At 44.6% G+C, this 15,697-nt stretch overlaps 2 protein-coding genes across 7 annotated transcripts in view; one reads left to right on the top strand and one right to left on the bottom strand.

Annotated features, from left to right (window-relative positions):
- Nucleotides 1-2,337: 2,337 nt before the first annotated feature.
- On the top strand, nt 2,338-4,017 carry INSM2 (INSM transcriptional repressor 2). Its single transcript, XM_040969913.1, has one exon. The coding sequence runs from the start codon at nt 2,338-2,340 to the stop codon at nt 4,015-4,017; it is 1,680 nt and encodes a 559-aa protein (XP_040825847.1).
- Nucleotides 4,018-5,858: 1,841 nt separating this feature from the next.
- The window catches only part of RALGAPA1 (Ral GTPase activating protein catalytic subunit alpha 1), a 195,868-nt gene continuing 186,029 nt past the window's right edge, over nt 5,859-15,697 (bottom strand). For 2 of the 6 annotated variants that reach the window (XM_040968824.1, XM_040968825.1), the window contains 2 exons: nt 9,043-9,045; nt 5,859-7,154 (listed from right to left, as the gene is read on the bottom strand). In XM_040968824.1, the coding sequence (XP_040824758.1) occupies nt 7,006-7,154; nt 9,043-9,045 (152 nt within the window). In that variant the 3' untranslated portion in view covers nt 5,859-7,005. Of the gene's footprint in view, nt 7,155-9,042; nt 9,046-15,043; nt 15,690-15,697 lie in introns of those variants that run through there. The other 4 variants (XM_040968826.1, XM_040968822.1, XM_040968823.1 and 1 more) reach the window with 2 other exon arrangements.

Below are 15,697 nucleotides of genomic sequence, written 5' to 3'. Positions count from 1 at the left end.
GAGAAATAGGTAGAGAGTATGTGCAAGAAAGCACCCCCATTCATTGGTGCACACCCAACACCCCCAGCCCTCAAACCCAGCGATATACCATCAAAGCCGAGGCTGGGCAGGATTGAACGCAGGAGATGCCCACTCTATCCGCATCTCCCACAAGGGTGGCAGGGACTCAGGGCTTGTGTCACACACATAGTGGCTTCACAGGGCAAGAAGAGATCAGTGGAACAGTTACTTTGGTGGAAATCAGCAACGCACTGGATTCAGGAGGTAGAGCCTTAACACCTGACCCAACCTGTGTGTTTCTCTTAAAGCTCTCATTATGGTGGTTACACTGATGTCCATAAAAGCTGTTACTGATTGCACCTGGGAGGAAGTGGATGGGAGGAAGATGGGAACCACTGGACTTCCTAGAAAATACTTGGCAGCAGTTCTTGCAAAGTACTACCTCTCCAGGGAAAAGTGCTTCTTGCTGGGCAGTGTTAAGGTTCTCCCTTCAGGATTCTCATACCATGGTGTATTTGGGTATGAGAAGGGAAGAATTGGGCAGAATTTTACTTAGCAGTTACACATGAAGTGACAAATCAAACATGGCCAATTGGGGAAATGAAGTTTACCAGCACTATTAGGGATTCAAATATTATAAATGTGATTTGGAATCCTCATTTTAATTGCCAGGTTTACTGTAAGTTTGTATAATTTAATACTATTTAGGACTATACACATGATTTTCAAATTATGGGTCTTGACCCATTTTTCAGTTATGAAGTTCATTTGGTTGCTATAACTAATATTTAGAAAAAATGCAATGGAATTAATAGGCAATGTTAGAGTACATGGCAGCTGGCTGAGGGAATTGTGATCTTGTGAAATCTTTGTTATGTGAGCATGTGTGTGTGCTGTAAAAAAAAAATTAGCTGTGGGATGTGATCTGGAAAAAAAACAGTTTGGAGCCATTGGCAAAGTGCTGAGTCTGTTTTTGGAGTTGGCCAGCCTTCGTTTGGATTCTGGGCTGTGTATGACCTTCGCCTAATTTTTCTGTGGCTCGGTTCTTTCATTAGAAAAGGAGAATCCTACTTATTTCCAGAGTGTGTGTGTGTGTGTGTGTGTGTGTGTGTGTGTGTGTGTGTGTGTGTGTGTGTGATCAGAGCTGGTTTGAACAGAACCCCTAACACAGAGTTGATTCATAAATATATGTGTAATAACTTCCAACTCATCTAAGGATCTCCATGCGAAAATATTGCTGTTAGGAACGCAATGTGTTTCGTTGACAATCAGCTCCACAATGCTGCACTCGGCTTGGGAAATGCGGCCTCCCTGGGTCTCTTGCTCTGAACCCACCGAGGGCAGGAGACTTGGATGCACTGCTCTTTCCTCCTTCTTTCTCCATGAACTTAGCCAGATCATGCGCTTGGACAATTTTAGCCGTCACGTTGTCTCATTAGCCTCTCATTTCACCCTAAGTGCCACACACCTCTCCATTTTGTTGCGGCGGGCGTGGGGGAGGCAAAGCTGGTTAGTGGAGTTCGGGTCTCTCCTTGGCGGGGCCGCGTGTGGGTGGCACGTGTGGTGCGGGTTTCACCGCAGTTCTCTCTGGAGCTTCTCCATGCTAAGCGGCTCAGGGAGGCATGAGGTCATGCCTCTGGGTGTTCGAGTGGGAGGAAGTGTGAGCGGAGAAGCCACTTTAGATGAGGACAGTGGAAATTGGATCATTTCCCCTCCCGGCTCTTGGGCGCATGGTGGGGCTCCAAGGGAGGGGGGGATACTTGTCAGCTTGGAGGCCCCGGGGCCTGAACCTTGCTGTGTTCTGGAGCTGGGCAGCCGCCAGCACGCACGGCCGGCGCTGAGAGCCCTTCTGGGCAGATGGATTCTCATAGTATCACAGGCGCACGGCGCCGATCGATACTGCCTGGCAGACGGGATCCTGCCACCAAGTGTAGGCGCGGCGCGGTGGGGCTAGCCGGCCTGCAGCTTCTCAGTGTGTGACCCGCTCCCTGCTGATGCTCAGAGGTCGTCTTTTTAGCTTCCCCTTGGCAGAGCCCAGGTTTGGGAGCGGGAGGGAGCACTGCGCTCCGGATCTCACCTTCTAGCGTCTTTGCCTGGAGTTGCTGCGGGGTGGGGCAGGTGCACCTCCTCCCCAGGCGGGTCCGAGAGCTCCGCCTCTGTGCCCGCTCCCACTTGGGATTGGAAGGGGCGGCCCCTCAGGCCCCCTCCCACCCCCAAGGCACGTCTCAGCTATAAAGACGGTGCGGGCATGACCGCCCATGTGGCTCCCGAGTCTGCCGGCATTCAGCCCCTGCGTACCCCCACTCCTCCTGGCCCCCCAGCGCTGCGGACCCCACCATGCCAAGGGGCTTCCTGGTGAAGCGAACTAAACGGACTGGCGGCTCTTACCGGCTGCGCCTGGCAGAGCGAGGCTTCCCTCTGCCGGGGCCCCAGGGGGTGCCGGCCTTTCCGGGGGACGCCCCTTGCTCCACTCTGCCCAGTGCGGAGAAGGAGGCGCCCCGCGCCCCGGAGGAGCACCTGGAAAAGAGGCCGACGGAGGCAGCCTGGGAGCTGTCAGGGTCGCCCTGTCGGGCGAGTGGGGTGAGCCCCGAGGCGGGTGGACAGGGAGGCACGGAGTGGAGGGGCGATGGCAGGGAGGGTGCCGGGCCCAGTCCCAGCCCAGCGAAGCCGGCAAGCACGGAACTGCGTCGGGCGTTTCTGGATCGCTGCCTTAGCTCGCCCGTCTCTGCGGAGTCCTTCCCCGGGGGCACCGCAGCGGTGGCTGCTTTCTCCTGCTCGGTGGCGCCTGCAGGCGCCCCGACCCCGGGGGACCCGTTCCTGCTGCCGCTGCGGGTCCCATTCCCGGAGCCTGCACTCCAGCCCGAGCCCACGCCTGTCGTGGCTACCCTGCCTGGCCTGAAGCGCCGTGCCAAGGGACCTCTGGGCTGTGTGTCTGGACCCATGGCTGCGGGAATCAAGAAGCCAAAGGCCATGAGGAAGTTGAGCTTCGCAGACGAGGTGACCACATCCCCTGTCCTGGGCCTGAAGATCAAGGAGGAGGAACCCGGCGTGCCACCCCGGGGCTTGGGGGGCAACCGCACGCCGCTGGGGGAGTTCATCTGTCAGCTGTGCAAGGAGCAGTACGCGGACCCCTTTGCGCTGGCCCAGCACCGCTGCTCCCGCATCGTACGCGTCGAGTACCGCTGCCCCGAGTGCGACAAGGTCTTCAGCTGCCCCGCCAACCTCGCCTCTCATCGCCGCTGGCACAAGCCACGTCCCGGGGTGGCAAACGCCACTGTCTCTGCCAACGACGGAAAGGCGCCGCCGCCAGCACCATCGTCTTCGTCCTCGTCGTCCCCCGTCTCCGGGGTGGCCGCATCTTTCCTGGCGGAGGGGAAGGAGAACAGCCGGGCGGAGCGGACAGTGGATCAGCACCCACGGGCCGGGGACAGCTCCGGGCAGGATCAGCACCTGGACAGCGCCCCGCGCCAGGGCCTGCAGCTGCTGACGCAGCCGGAGCCGCCGCTGCCCCAGATCGCCTACCCCGAGCGGGGGCTGGGGCGCCGGGTGCTCGGGCCGGGCGGTGCTGGCGCTGGTGGCGGCTCTGAGATCTTCGTGTGCCCCTATTGCCACAAAAAGTTCCGTCGCCAAGCCTATCTGCGGAAGCACTTGGGCACTCACGAGGCGGCCTCTGCTCGCACCCTCGCTCCGGGCTTCGGCTCGGATCGCGGCGGCCCGCTCGCCTTTGCCTGCCCGTTATGCGGGGCTCACTTCCCGTCCGCGGATATCCGAGAGAAGCACCGTCTCTGGCATGCCGTCCGCGAGGAGCTGCTCCTGCCCGCTCTGGCTGGGGCTCCTGCCGAAGTGCCGGGCCCAGGCGGGGCCCCGGACGCGAGCCCGCAGCAGATTTTCTCATGCAAGCACTGCCCGTCCACTTTCTTTAGCTCCCCGGGGCTGACCCGGCACATCAACAAGTGCCACCCCTCCGAAAGTCGGCAGGTATTGCTGTTGCAGATGCCACTGCGGCCCGGCTGTTGAGGGCTGGGAAGGTGCGGATGGTGAAGTTGGCTTTGGAGAAGAACATACCTTCAGTATTTCTGTCGGGCTTCCTTCTACTTGGAAGTTTGCTCTCCTTCCCAGGCTTTCTCTAATACTCCCAGTAGTCAGTGTTCTGCCGGAAGGGCGGCCAGCAACATGTGAAATCAGTCTCTAGAGCAGGTATGTATAAGGAGTAAACACTCACACGCTGTCAGCTTTAAGTCCTCCCCCACTGCAATGGGATTTTCCCCCTTCCCTCCTCATCCCAGGCTCGGGAGTTCCCGACACAACCTATGATTTGTAATTCCCGTGGAAAGTCACACTGCGTGCGTTTGTATCTCAGTGTCTACAGATGGTTCTGGCTACCAAAAGTGGCAGCCATCATTCCCCCGCCCCCCTTTTTGTCGCCATCACAGGCGCCTATATAGTTTCTGTCTCAATAGGGTCAGATATTCTGCACTGTATATTCTGTGAATTAAGTTGTGTGATTGGTGCCAAACTTACAGGGGGACTGGATTCAAGATGTGTGTCCATGGGCAGGGAACAGGAGTGTGTGTGCTGCTTTGGGGGGTTTGAGAAGCTCCTGGTAACATTCCATTTTCCCCAAGTTTCTGTCCTAGTCCATTCTTCAGTGTTTGGCAGTGGGGTGGGTGCTCCTTTCCTGGATGGAGCTGGGGGCACCGCAGATTCTTGTCTAGCTATTTTGTGTGCAGTATTCAGGATGAATTACTTAGAGCCTTCCTTTAAATAGCTTTTTGAAGTGCAGCTTTTTTTTTTTCCCTTGAGTTTGTTTCATAAGGGTTCACTCCAACTGTTTAATGCTTCTGTTGTGAATCTCATGCTGTATTATTTACACAACCACGTTCAGTTGAAGGAAGCTGTTATTCCTATAACCCACTGTGGAAGTGAATGGCAATTGATTCGATATTCGTTTTCCTTTCAGAGGCAACTTGGTTTTGAAATGTCTGTAAACCATTCTCAGTGTACATTCTGTAAGCATGCTTCAGTCGCCATGTGGGACACTGGCTGAACATTGCCTGACAACTCGTAGCTGTAAGATGTTCACCGCCAAATAAACATTCATGAACTGTGCTTTGTCGTGTTTGTTTCAAGAATCTGTTCTTGAAGCCAAATTTCTTATCTCCCCAGAAGCCAGTGGTCTTAGAGCTTATTGACCCATTTAGATGAATACAAAGGAGATTTTGCAACCAGAACAGATAGGCAATGGCAAGTACTCCACAAGGGTGGTTGAACAGCTGGGCAAAGCATCTATCCTAAAATGATAGTTTCTCCAACAGCAGCAGCAAACATGTTTTCTTAAAGAAAAAACTAATGAATATGTTAGCTTGAAGTTGAAACAAATTTGGGTGTTAATTTGCTTTTAACTTCATTTTTAAACATGCCAACCATATATAAATATATATACACATATATGTATATTTTAAGAAAGTGCTTGGGAAGCATGTAAGCAGTTACTTTTGCTACTTCTTCAACTTGGCTGTGGAAAATTTGTTTCATCTTTTTCTCAAGAGTCCTTATCCCTTTGCTTCTACAGAAGATTTCACAGAAATTTTAGTTTTTATTCCTAATATAAAATTAAGTGCACAGGAACTCTGAACGGCACATTTTAAACAAGTGTGGTAGGAACTCAGGTAAACTGGAGTGTGTCTTTTAAAGGGAATTTAGCATAAATAAATAAAGGGCGTCTAGCATTTTTTTGTGATTAGATAAGATAGTTTTGTTTATGGATAAAATTTCCTTGCTGATCAGAAGGGCCTACTTAATAAGTCTGGAAATACGTGAAATACAGAAGACAAATCAATACTCATGGACAGGAAGTGATAAGAATATTTTTATTGTATTATTAAATACCATGTCATCGTTCCCCCCACTGTTACAAATCTGTAGATACTACATGAGTGATAATACATAATTTATGTTATGGCTTGCCAGTATGATGTATTTACACATGCAGTTAGTACCCATGGCATGCTACATACGTTTCCTTGGGAGATGCTCATTCAAAACAAAACGTGAGCAACGTATCCACTACAGGAAATCACTTCTGAAGGGTGGAATGTGGAAGACTTGCACCTGCAAGTTCAGTTTTAACAAATTAGATTTAACTCACACCCCTGGATTGTGCTCCTTTTTCTTTTTAAAAATAATACACATAATTTGAGCAACACACTTAATATCTAGAAAGTGTTTCTTTTTTTCCTTCTTCCCTCCCTTCCCCTTCTTTTTGGTACTTAAGAGAGAATATGGATACACCAGGGCTGAGTAGCCCAGAATAAAGGGCCACAATCTCAAAAGAGAAATGGCATTTCACAATGATACCACTTACAAAGCCAAACATCAGCTAAATCAAAGTTCAGCACGGTGATTCTGTGTCAACGGGGTGTCATGGCATCAGCTGCCCAGCCAGCAAAGGAGACACTGCCTTGGGAGGAAAGAGTTACTGCTAAAATGATTTTGGTAGAATTCGAGATGCTATAAGGTCATTTATTTTGAAAGTTTTAATCTCAAACATAAATAATCTGTACACATCCTGTGTATTAACAGATTTGTAACTTTTGCTATAACTTTACAAATGTTTAAACTTAAAATCTTACATTTGTAAAAAAAAATATAGTGAGTCAAAGTTGCAATGGGACACAATAAATATACTATTCGTCCAATTATATTTTGACTGTTAATCATGAAATTAAAGGCAAAACTATTTAGACATAATTATCTAGGCAAGTAAAGAGTGTAGAATAAAATTCTGCTCACCCTCAAAGTAGGGCAGCTTGGAGTGCGAGGGGGAAACAAACCAAATAAATAACCCAAATGTAAAATATTAAGTTACAAAGTATTTAAATCCAGTGTTTTCTCAAATGTACACAAAGGAACATGCATGCTCTGGCCGAAACAAAGGCCCGAGACAGGCTTAACACTGTGTTCGCGCTAAGGTGGCTGCTGCTCGCCGGGGGCCTGCTCGGCTCCTTAGGATTTATTGGCTGAGCCAGAGGAACGACGCAGCTTCATGGACATGCGGCTCTTGCTAGTTCGAGGAGACATTGGCGAGGCCAGGTCAGCCCCATCTACCTGCGTGGCTGTGGCAGCTTCACTGGGTAGAATCTCTGAGTAGGAGCCTGTGGGAGACAGTAAGGGCATTAGTGCAGCACCCATCCTCTCAGCCCACAGCAAGTGACCTTTCTGCTACTGACCTGTGCCAAGGTTCCCAAGTCTCAGGAAGGTCTTTGGAGGGAAAAAGCCAGCCTCAAACCTGCCTCCTACAACAGCCCACCACTATAGTTCCAGCCCATTGATCGGGTGGCTCAGGGCCTCATGATAGCAAGAAAGCGTGGCATGATCTCAGGGCTGGAACCCTGGAAAAAGCGATGGGAAGCAAAACCTTTAGGCCAGAAACAATGGGATCTGGGCACCACTAGCATGCAGGGGGCAGCTCAGGGAGCAGGAGGGAAGGGCTAGGCTCTGTCTCTGGGGCTCAGGGTACAACCAAAAGGAGCTTTACTACCCCCAGTGTGGGAAAAAGCAGCTCCAGTCCTGGAACCAAAGACTGCAAAAAGGAAGTCAGGATCGTGAGGCCAAAACACACCCTGGGTGCTCAACTGCGGCTTTACGATGAAGACAGATACATTCCAGGCAAAGGCAACATGAGCACTCTCCTCTGCAAGTCAGAGGAAAAGGACAAACTCACTCTGTAAATTTCTTAATTTAGAAGAGAGAAACTTGGGCAATTACACCACTCAGGCATAGCAAGTAATGTAAAATTTTAAAAGCAGCAAAATGTTAAAATAAGGAAAAATCATTGTGTCACAAAGTAGTTTTTCACCTCTGTTTTATTTCTGTGAATTGTGTGTTTACAGCAAAACAAAACTACAGGATCTTGGACATGCTAAGTTCTCAAGTATTTTCTAGGTGAATGAATAAAGCATTACACAAGAAATAATCTAGAAACATTCTATATATTGCAGGATCATCAAAATGTTCATGGGAAATGTATATCACAAAAAGATTGCATAATTCCAGTAATTTTGTATGAAAACCTGCAATTTTTTTTTCCCCAAACTTTCATGTACCTTGGTGTTCTAAAGCACTTTCATCCAGATTTTCTGGCTTGTGGGCACATGAAAGTTTTGTGTTGCAAACAAGCAAAATACCAGCCATGTTGCAGGCTTAAATTTATAGAAATCCTTACTTTGTAAGGGGGAACTTTTGATTTGTTAGCCAGTACAGCCCCTAAGTAACACTTCTATCTCAGAAATAATTATGTTAGCCTCTCCATCTAGTATAAACCTTTGTGCTTAAAGGTTAAACTACTTAAATGAAAACTAAAAATGTTCAGTAAGGAGTACAGCTCCTACTGATGTGTTAAGTGATTAAGGCCAAATGTTATACTTAACATATATACTACTAAGGAAAAAACTTTGTCAATTCATAATGTAGGTCAGCTGCCCTTTTCTTCAAGTATCTTCCTCATGCTAACCGAAATGAGACAGCCCTTCAAGATTTGAGGAGGAAGTCATTTCTGCATAACTTTATTCATCCTGAACATCTGAACTGGTTTATAGTGTGTCCACACTGGGCAGTGGACAGGCTAGGAATTCGTGGCCGCCTACAGGGCAGCGCTGCGGCTGGATGGCAGAGGAGGATGGAAGAGCAGCAGTCATGCTTTCCGGGTGAGGCGTTTCCCCCCAGGCACAGGCGGCCTTCCCGGGGCTGTTTACCTTGAGATGGCCAATGCTCTCTAGCGGAGGTTTTGGGAGGAAGAGAACTATCACTGCGTTTCTTTCTTTGTTGTGAATGGAGGATGGCGTATCAAGCAGAAGTGAGAAAACAAAAACACAAGACAGGTAACAGACATGAGAGAGACAACGCAGAAAGTTACAGATGTCAACCACGGAGTGGAGAGCAGTGTGGTCAGGATGGTGTTCCAGAGCAGAGTTGAGCATGCAGTTAGGACGGTGATGCTTGACAATGACATGGTTTTGCTTTGTATACGGATGCTATACTTACCAACTGACAACACAAGTTAAGACAGGAAAAAAGAAGAGAAAGGGTCTATGAGAGATTCAATTAACTGTATTGGTAGCATATTATCCTAACCGCTTGGGAATAAAAGCTCTAGCACTGAAGTGCTCAATACGGTAGCTACTGCCCCATTAAATTTAAATTAATAAACTTTAACTGAAACCAAATAAAAATGCAGTTCCTCTGTCTACAGCCACACTTCAAGTGCTCAGGTCCACGTGATTAGTGGCTGCCATGTTGGACAGTGCAGATGGAGCATATGGCTACCACTATAGGAAGCTGTGGTGGAAAACACTAAGAGTTTACCCAATTCAAAGCATATTTTCCTCAAAACCAGCAATTCCTTCTTGTGTTCCTCATGTTTAGGTAAACCTCCTCCCACTCATGCCTAGTGTTTGTGGTGTATAGTTATCCATACGTCCTCAAGTTCTGGCAAATCGTACTTGTGCTATGTATGCAACATTCTCACATTCCACAAGTAACTTACAGTGGATATGCCTCAGTTTACATGTAAAGAATGCAGTGGTACCTAATTTTCATTTCATATCCTACTGTCTTGTATGCTACCTGGACCATAAAGAATGCTGATTTATTTGCACTATTATTATATCTGAAAGGGCAAAGTTTCCGAAGGGATCCCATGTTTGTGTTTGATGCAGGGATTAGTAACTCCTACAGTGCTCACAGTGATTCTGTCTTCATAACAGTGATCCATATATTGCAGATTATCATTAACTTATGATAAATAACATGACTAACTTTAGGAATCTATTGATTGAAAGGGGAATGCAGTGGATTGTCAGCCATGGTTTGGTCAGTGACGGGAATGACCTGTTTAAAAGTGGTCAAGTTACTGAACTAAAATGCGATATGTGAGTTTATTCTTTAGAAGATTTATTTAAGAGTAGTACAGAGAGTACCAGAGAAGAGATCTTCCTTCTGCTGGCTCACTTCTCAAATGGCCCTCACATATATAGGGCTGGGCTGGGCTGGGCTGAAGCCATGAACCAGGAATTTCATTCTGGTCTTTACTATAGGAGGCGGGGCCCAAGTCCTCAGGCCTTCTTCTACTGCCTTCCTAGGCAGATTGTATCAGCAAGGTGGATCAGAAGTGGAACAGTCAGGACTTGAACTGGCACTCTGTTAGGGGATGTAGAATTGGCAAGTGGTGTTTTACCTGTGCCACAATGCCCATGAATATTAAGAAGAATGTGGGCATAGTCCCAGATTAAATTTCAAGTATATTGCTTTACTAGATGGCTTTCTTTAGATTTGAAAAGTAATTTTTAGGCTTAGCATGATAGCTCAGTAGCTAAATCCTCGCCTTGCATGCATTGAGTACCCATGGGGGACCTGGTTTGTGTTCTGGCTGCTCCACTTCCCATCCAGCAACCTGTTTGTGGCCCAGGAAAGCAGTAGATGGTCCCAAGCCTTAGGACCCTGTACCCATGTGGGAGATGTGGAAGAAGCTCCTGGCTTCTGATCGGGTCAGATCAGCTCTGGCTGTTGCAGACACTTGGGGAGTGAACTAGCAGATGGAAGATCTGTCTTTCCTTCTCTGCAAATCTACCTTTCCAGTAACAATAAAGAAATCTTGAAAAAATATCAAAAAGTAATTTTTACTTTGAAATGCAGACAGCAAAAGAGACAGGGAGAAAGTTTGAGCAATTCAACTTTCATCTGTTGGTTGACTTCTCTAAATGCCGGTAACAACCAGAGTAAAGTTGGGAGCCAGAAGTGCACCTAGGCATCCCCTGTGAGTGGCCGGGACTTCAGAAGGGTACCCAGGGCACCCAGACATGGGATGCAGGCCTCTCAAGTGACAATTCATCTGCTGTGCCAAACTCCTGTCCTTATTAACTGTTCAAACTCGAGCAAAGTAACCTGTCACAGCTTCTAATATGTAAAATGCAGACAGTTATCTTACGAAGTTGTTTTGAGGACCAATGAGTACATATGCAAAGATCCTGGCACATGGTGGATACACAGTAAATGCAATTACATAATGAAAACACTAAATAGAGAAGAATAAAAACTAACAGACTTGGAATTAGAATAGGAGACAGTTAGAAGAGCAAAATTAGAGTTTAAAAGAAACCGAGAGGTCAGCACAATGGATCAATAAGAGTCCCCTTTTGTCTGCCTGCCTGCTCCATTGCCCATCCAGCTCCCTGCTTGTGGCCTGGGAAAGCAGTGGAGGACGGCCCAAAGCCTTGGGACCCTGCACCTGTGTGGGAGACCTGGAAGAAGATCCTGGCTTTGGATCAGTTCAGCTCTGGCCATTGTGGCCATCTGGGAGTGACCAGTGGATAGAAGATCTTTCTTTGCAAATTTGCCTTTCCAATAAAACTAAATAAATCTTTTAAAAAGTTTTTAAGAGAAAACATACATGGGTTCACTCCCCAAATGCTTGCACTAGAGCTGGAAACTCAACCCAAGTTCCCTCTGGGTGGCAGGAACCCATTACGTGAAGCAGCATCTCTGTATCTGCAGGAAGCTGGAGCCAGGGGCGGGCCTGGAGAGCAAGTTTGGGTACTCATAACCGACAGGCATCCTACCTGGTAGGCTGTAATAGTCATGATATTCAAGAACTGACTACTGCAGACAACAACTGGGCCATGTCTGTAATGTTCTACCTCTTCCTTATAAATGTGAAATCAAGTATAGAGATAGATTAATTTGAGTTCATGTGGATAATAAATTGCAGACCTAGTATTTAAATCTCTCTCTGATTCCAAAGCCCATACCTCTCCTCTTGGCAACCTTAAAGGTCTAAAGTGATTTTTCAAAGGGTGGGAAAGCTAGAGTCTTAGGAGTCCTCAACGATTTGTAAATATGACAGGTTGAGGAGATGAGAATATCTAAATGGGCAATTTTAATAGCTAACATCATGTACTCTGAACTCTGACACAGACTGAATGCTAGCTTTATCAGGTGACCCTAACTTTTCCATGCTTCTCAGGGAAGTGACCAGGGACTAATTAACAGAATGGCTATTCAGTAGATAGCACGGTGCCCAGCACGCAGTGAGTGGTCAATTATTTAATCATTTACATTGTAAACATTCACATCTGAAAATGCTCTATGTGAAAACTGAACTTAGGAATTACTGTCACAAAAGCTGTGTAGATATTATTTAAGACTAGTATTATTTGCCTGTTGGCTAATAACACATAAGCCAAATTAGAGGATGTGTTTGTAATTTCAGACTTAGTGACTGAAGTTTTAAAAAAGCAAACTTCTCCTTATAATTAACAGTTACGGCTTATGTTACATGTTGAAGGACAATGGTTTTTCCCGTTGGCATCTGTAAGTCGTTTTTAGGAAATGTGTAAACAACTGCTGAGGCTGGTGCTGCAGTGCAGTAGGTGAAGCCATGACTTTGGATGCAGGTGTCACATTCTAGAATGTTCGTTTGTGTCTGGTCTGCTGTGCTTCCAATCTAGCTTCCTGCTAATATGCCTGGGAAGGCAGTGAAAGACTACACGAGTGCTTGGATCCTTGCCACTCAGTGGGAGGTTCATACGGCTTAGCCTTGGCATTTGGGGGTGCCACTTGGGGAGTGCATCTGCATGGAAGCTCTTTCTCTGTTGTTCTTTCAAAGAAATATATCTTCTCTCAAAAAAGCCTACCTTTTGAGAGGCTAACATATTTGCTTTCAGGTCATTTTAAAGAATGGGAAGGCGAGGAATGTTTAAAAGTTAGAAAAAAAAGACACAGAGCTTAAAAAAAAAAAAAGAGGTCTACCCAAATCAATGTCTAAAGTTATCGTGCATCCTACTCAAAGAAAAAGACAGAATGACCGTCCTAAACTCCTTCCCTAGCTACAACTGACAAGACTGGTTTCGTGGTTCAAACTCTAAGATTGAAGGAGGAACAAGATTCTCTACCAGGCCTTCATAATCACTCTGTGCAGATTATCTCTGCCTTTGTGGGCGTAAATCGTTTTTGAGTCTTATATGATCCCTTTGATTAGGATATTTATTAGGTAAGCTGAGAAAAAATTTTAAACAATTATAAAAAGTGATAGGCTTGTATCGAAACATGTGGAAACAATCAAATGTTGATTGATCTTTAAATTGTCAGAGAACTAAAATCTATTATTATGTAGAAAAACAACCCCAAGGACATTATCTGCTAGTTTTATTAGAACAAATACATTAGAAGCAAGTCTAGATCTACCACACAACAGCCTCCCAATGCTAAAATTGAGAAAGACAAACCAGTTAATGAGATCCTGTTTTGTGCTGGCATTCTAGAATTTTTAATTCATAAAAAAAAAAAAGACAATGATGATTGAAAGTGGACAGACCATTAGGGAAAGATGGGTTTATTTTTGAACTCTCACTGTACTCTGGAAAGAGGGATACCATTTCACTTAAAGTTCATTGTTAGAGAAAAGGTATTTAAAAATATAAACAAGTTAAAAAAGAAAGTCATTGTTAAACTTTTGATATGTTCCACACACATGCCTGACAGAGATAAAGGGATTTTTTCCTGTAATTTTTTTATATAAAGGACAAGAAAAATCTAATAATATTTTAATGTAGTTATAGAAGATCAACAAAATGTGACATCATGATATTTCTCTCAATGACCTTAGGGAAAACAATGATTTCCCTGGAGTATTCGTCTACTGCCGCAGACAGTACATTTTGAGAAAATACAGTTGTGAAATTTATAGATCAATTTAGGATATATCAAAATCTTAACTTTAAATAATACTAAAAGTTATCAGAAAAAAGTTGTTTTGGACTTATCACATTTGGCATATTATTGTTAACCAGAAAGTGTGTTTTAGTTAATCTTGAACTAAATTAAACTTTGAAACACAGTATTTTTCTATATTATTCCCCTGAATAGTTAAATATGGTAATCTATATAGCATTTCTATGAAGCTTAATCTCTAATTCTTGCTGTTATTATTGATTAGTATTTTATAAAGTTGATTCTCAATTGCACTTTTAAGTTCCTTTCGCTAATGTAGCGAAACATTTTATCACTATATTAAAAAGAAAAAAAAAATGAACCTAAAAACCTTGATTCTCTCATGCCATGTTTGTGAATCAGAAGTCAGGAACCAGCTCCTATTATCTGGCTTTATTTGACTACTCTTTCTCCTTTTTAAGCATGGAATTGTTAGGAAAACTCAAGCTTCGAGAGAATTTAGAAGAGAATAAAATCATTCTTCAGATGCAGTAACATCTTTGCTGTTATGGAAGTAAATATTTCATTATTTGTTAAAATGAGAATTATGTTGATAAAGTTCATAACTAGTAATGTCTGAAAAAAATCCTGTACAGAGATGTATTCAGAAATATTGATTGTTGTTTACAAGTAAAAACACCCTTGAAAATGAGTGTGTGTCCCTCTTACAGTTCCCAACAGCAGTGTCACTTTTTGAAAATCAACTGGGAAACTCTGCAGCATGCTTTCAGGTTTTTGTTAGAATTCACATTTTACTACCATTAAGAAAATGGTGTTAATGTCAAACAACCTGTAGAAAAAAATCAGTAAGACGCATCAGAAGTGCGGCCGGCAGAGCCTGGCCTGGCCGCTGCCTGTTCCCCATAGGCTGTGCCTGGCCCCGTGGGTAGGGTGCCATGTAACGTGTGAGAAGGACATCAAGATGACAATTAGGAAGGACTCCAGCTGGCAAAGAACTGCACTGTGACAACTGAGTCGCTTTTACACACTTAAAAGTTTGTTCTAATATAGTCCTTTATTATCCTTGTGAAATTTATGACTTCACTATGTGATACACAGAAGTGTTCACTCATATTTGATATTTATCAAAAAGATTGCGACATTTACTTTTCATGTCAACCTAAGTAATTTTACATAGTACCAATCCATTAAAGCAAGTTTCATAGGTTTTATCAGTTTTATAAAAATAGTCTACAGGTTTCTAGTCTGATATGTTTTTCTCTTCGCTACTCATCAATTAATTAAAAGGGATTTCAGTTTTCTGGTAAAATTATTTTTCTAGTGGCAGTTTAATGTCAGGAAAGGGAAATTTTATTAACTAAACCTCAACAATTTGGTAAAATTTCTTTTTTCAAATTAGGTTAGAAAAGGAGTGGTAGGCCTTTTATACTTATTTCATATAAAGTCTTAATATGAAGAGATGCAAAGGCTTATTGCAATGGGCTTTTCTGCTCTTCCTGAGCATTACAATAGTCATCTTTACGTTGCAGGTGCCTAGTGCAGTGTAAGGCACAGAAGAGAACCATTTGATGAATTAAGATAGCTAAGAGCAATGCAACACACTACAAAATACAAAGACATTCACTTTAGTTCAATGGTACTTTTTTTTCATGCTGAGAAAACAAAAAATTCAATATGAGAAAGGTATAAACTAATTTTAACCGAAGGGTTCTATTAGTAGTTATTTTATCCCCAAACCATGTTAGTGTTCCATGCAGACCTGGGTTAGTTAGTATAAATCTGGAAAAAATTTAGTGACAATTTGATATGTTTAGTATGAACCAGGGCAGTGTTAAGTCGCTTATTCTTTGAGTTTCAAGCTTAGAGCTTGCTGATTTTGACAAAAGGAAATGGAAGAAGAACGGAGGGTGTTTTGGTTGATACTTTGTCTTACCTTCAGATAAACAGAACTGATATTTAATGATCTAAAGAG

The sequence above is a fragment of the Ochotona curzoniae genome, unplaced genomic scaffold (genome assembly GCF_017591425.1).
Source record: "Ochotona curzoniae isolate NIBS_2020 unplaced genomic scaffold, NIBS_Ocur_1.0 scaffold_4701, whole genome shotgun sequence".
Classification (NCBI taxonomy): Eukaryota; Metazoa; Chordata; class Mammalia; order Lagomorpha; family Ochotonidae; genus Ochotona; species Ochotona curzoniae.
This window is presented reverse-complemented; position numbering and strand designations above follow the sequence as displayed.

Coding starts and splice junctions, on each gene's coding strand:
- INSM2 (XM_040969913.1), top strand. CDS start 2,338: ATGCCAAGGGGCTTCCTGGTGAAGCGAACTAAACGGACTGGCGGCTCT.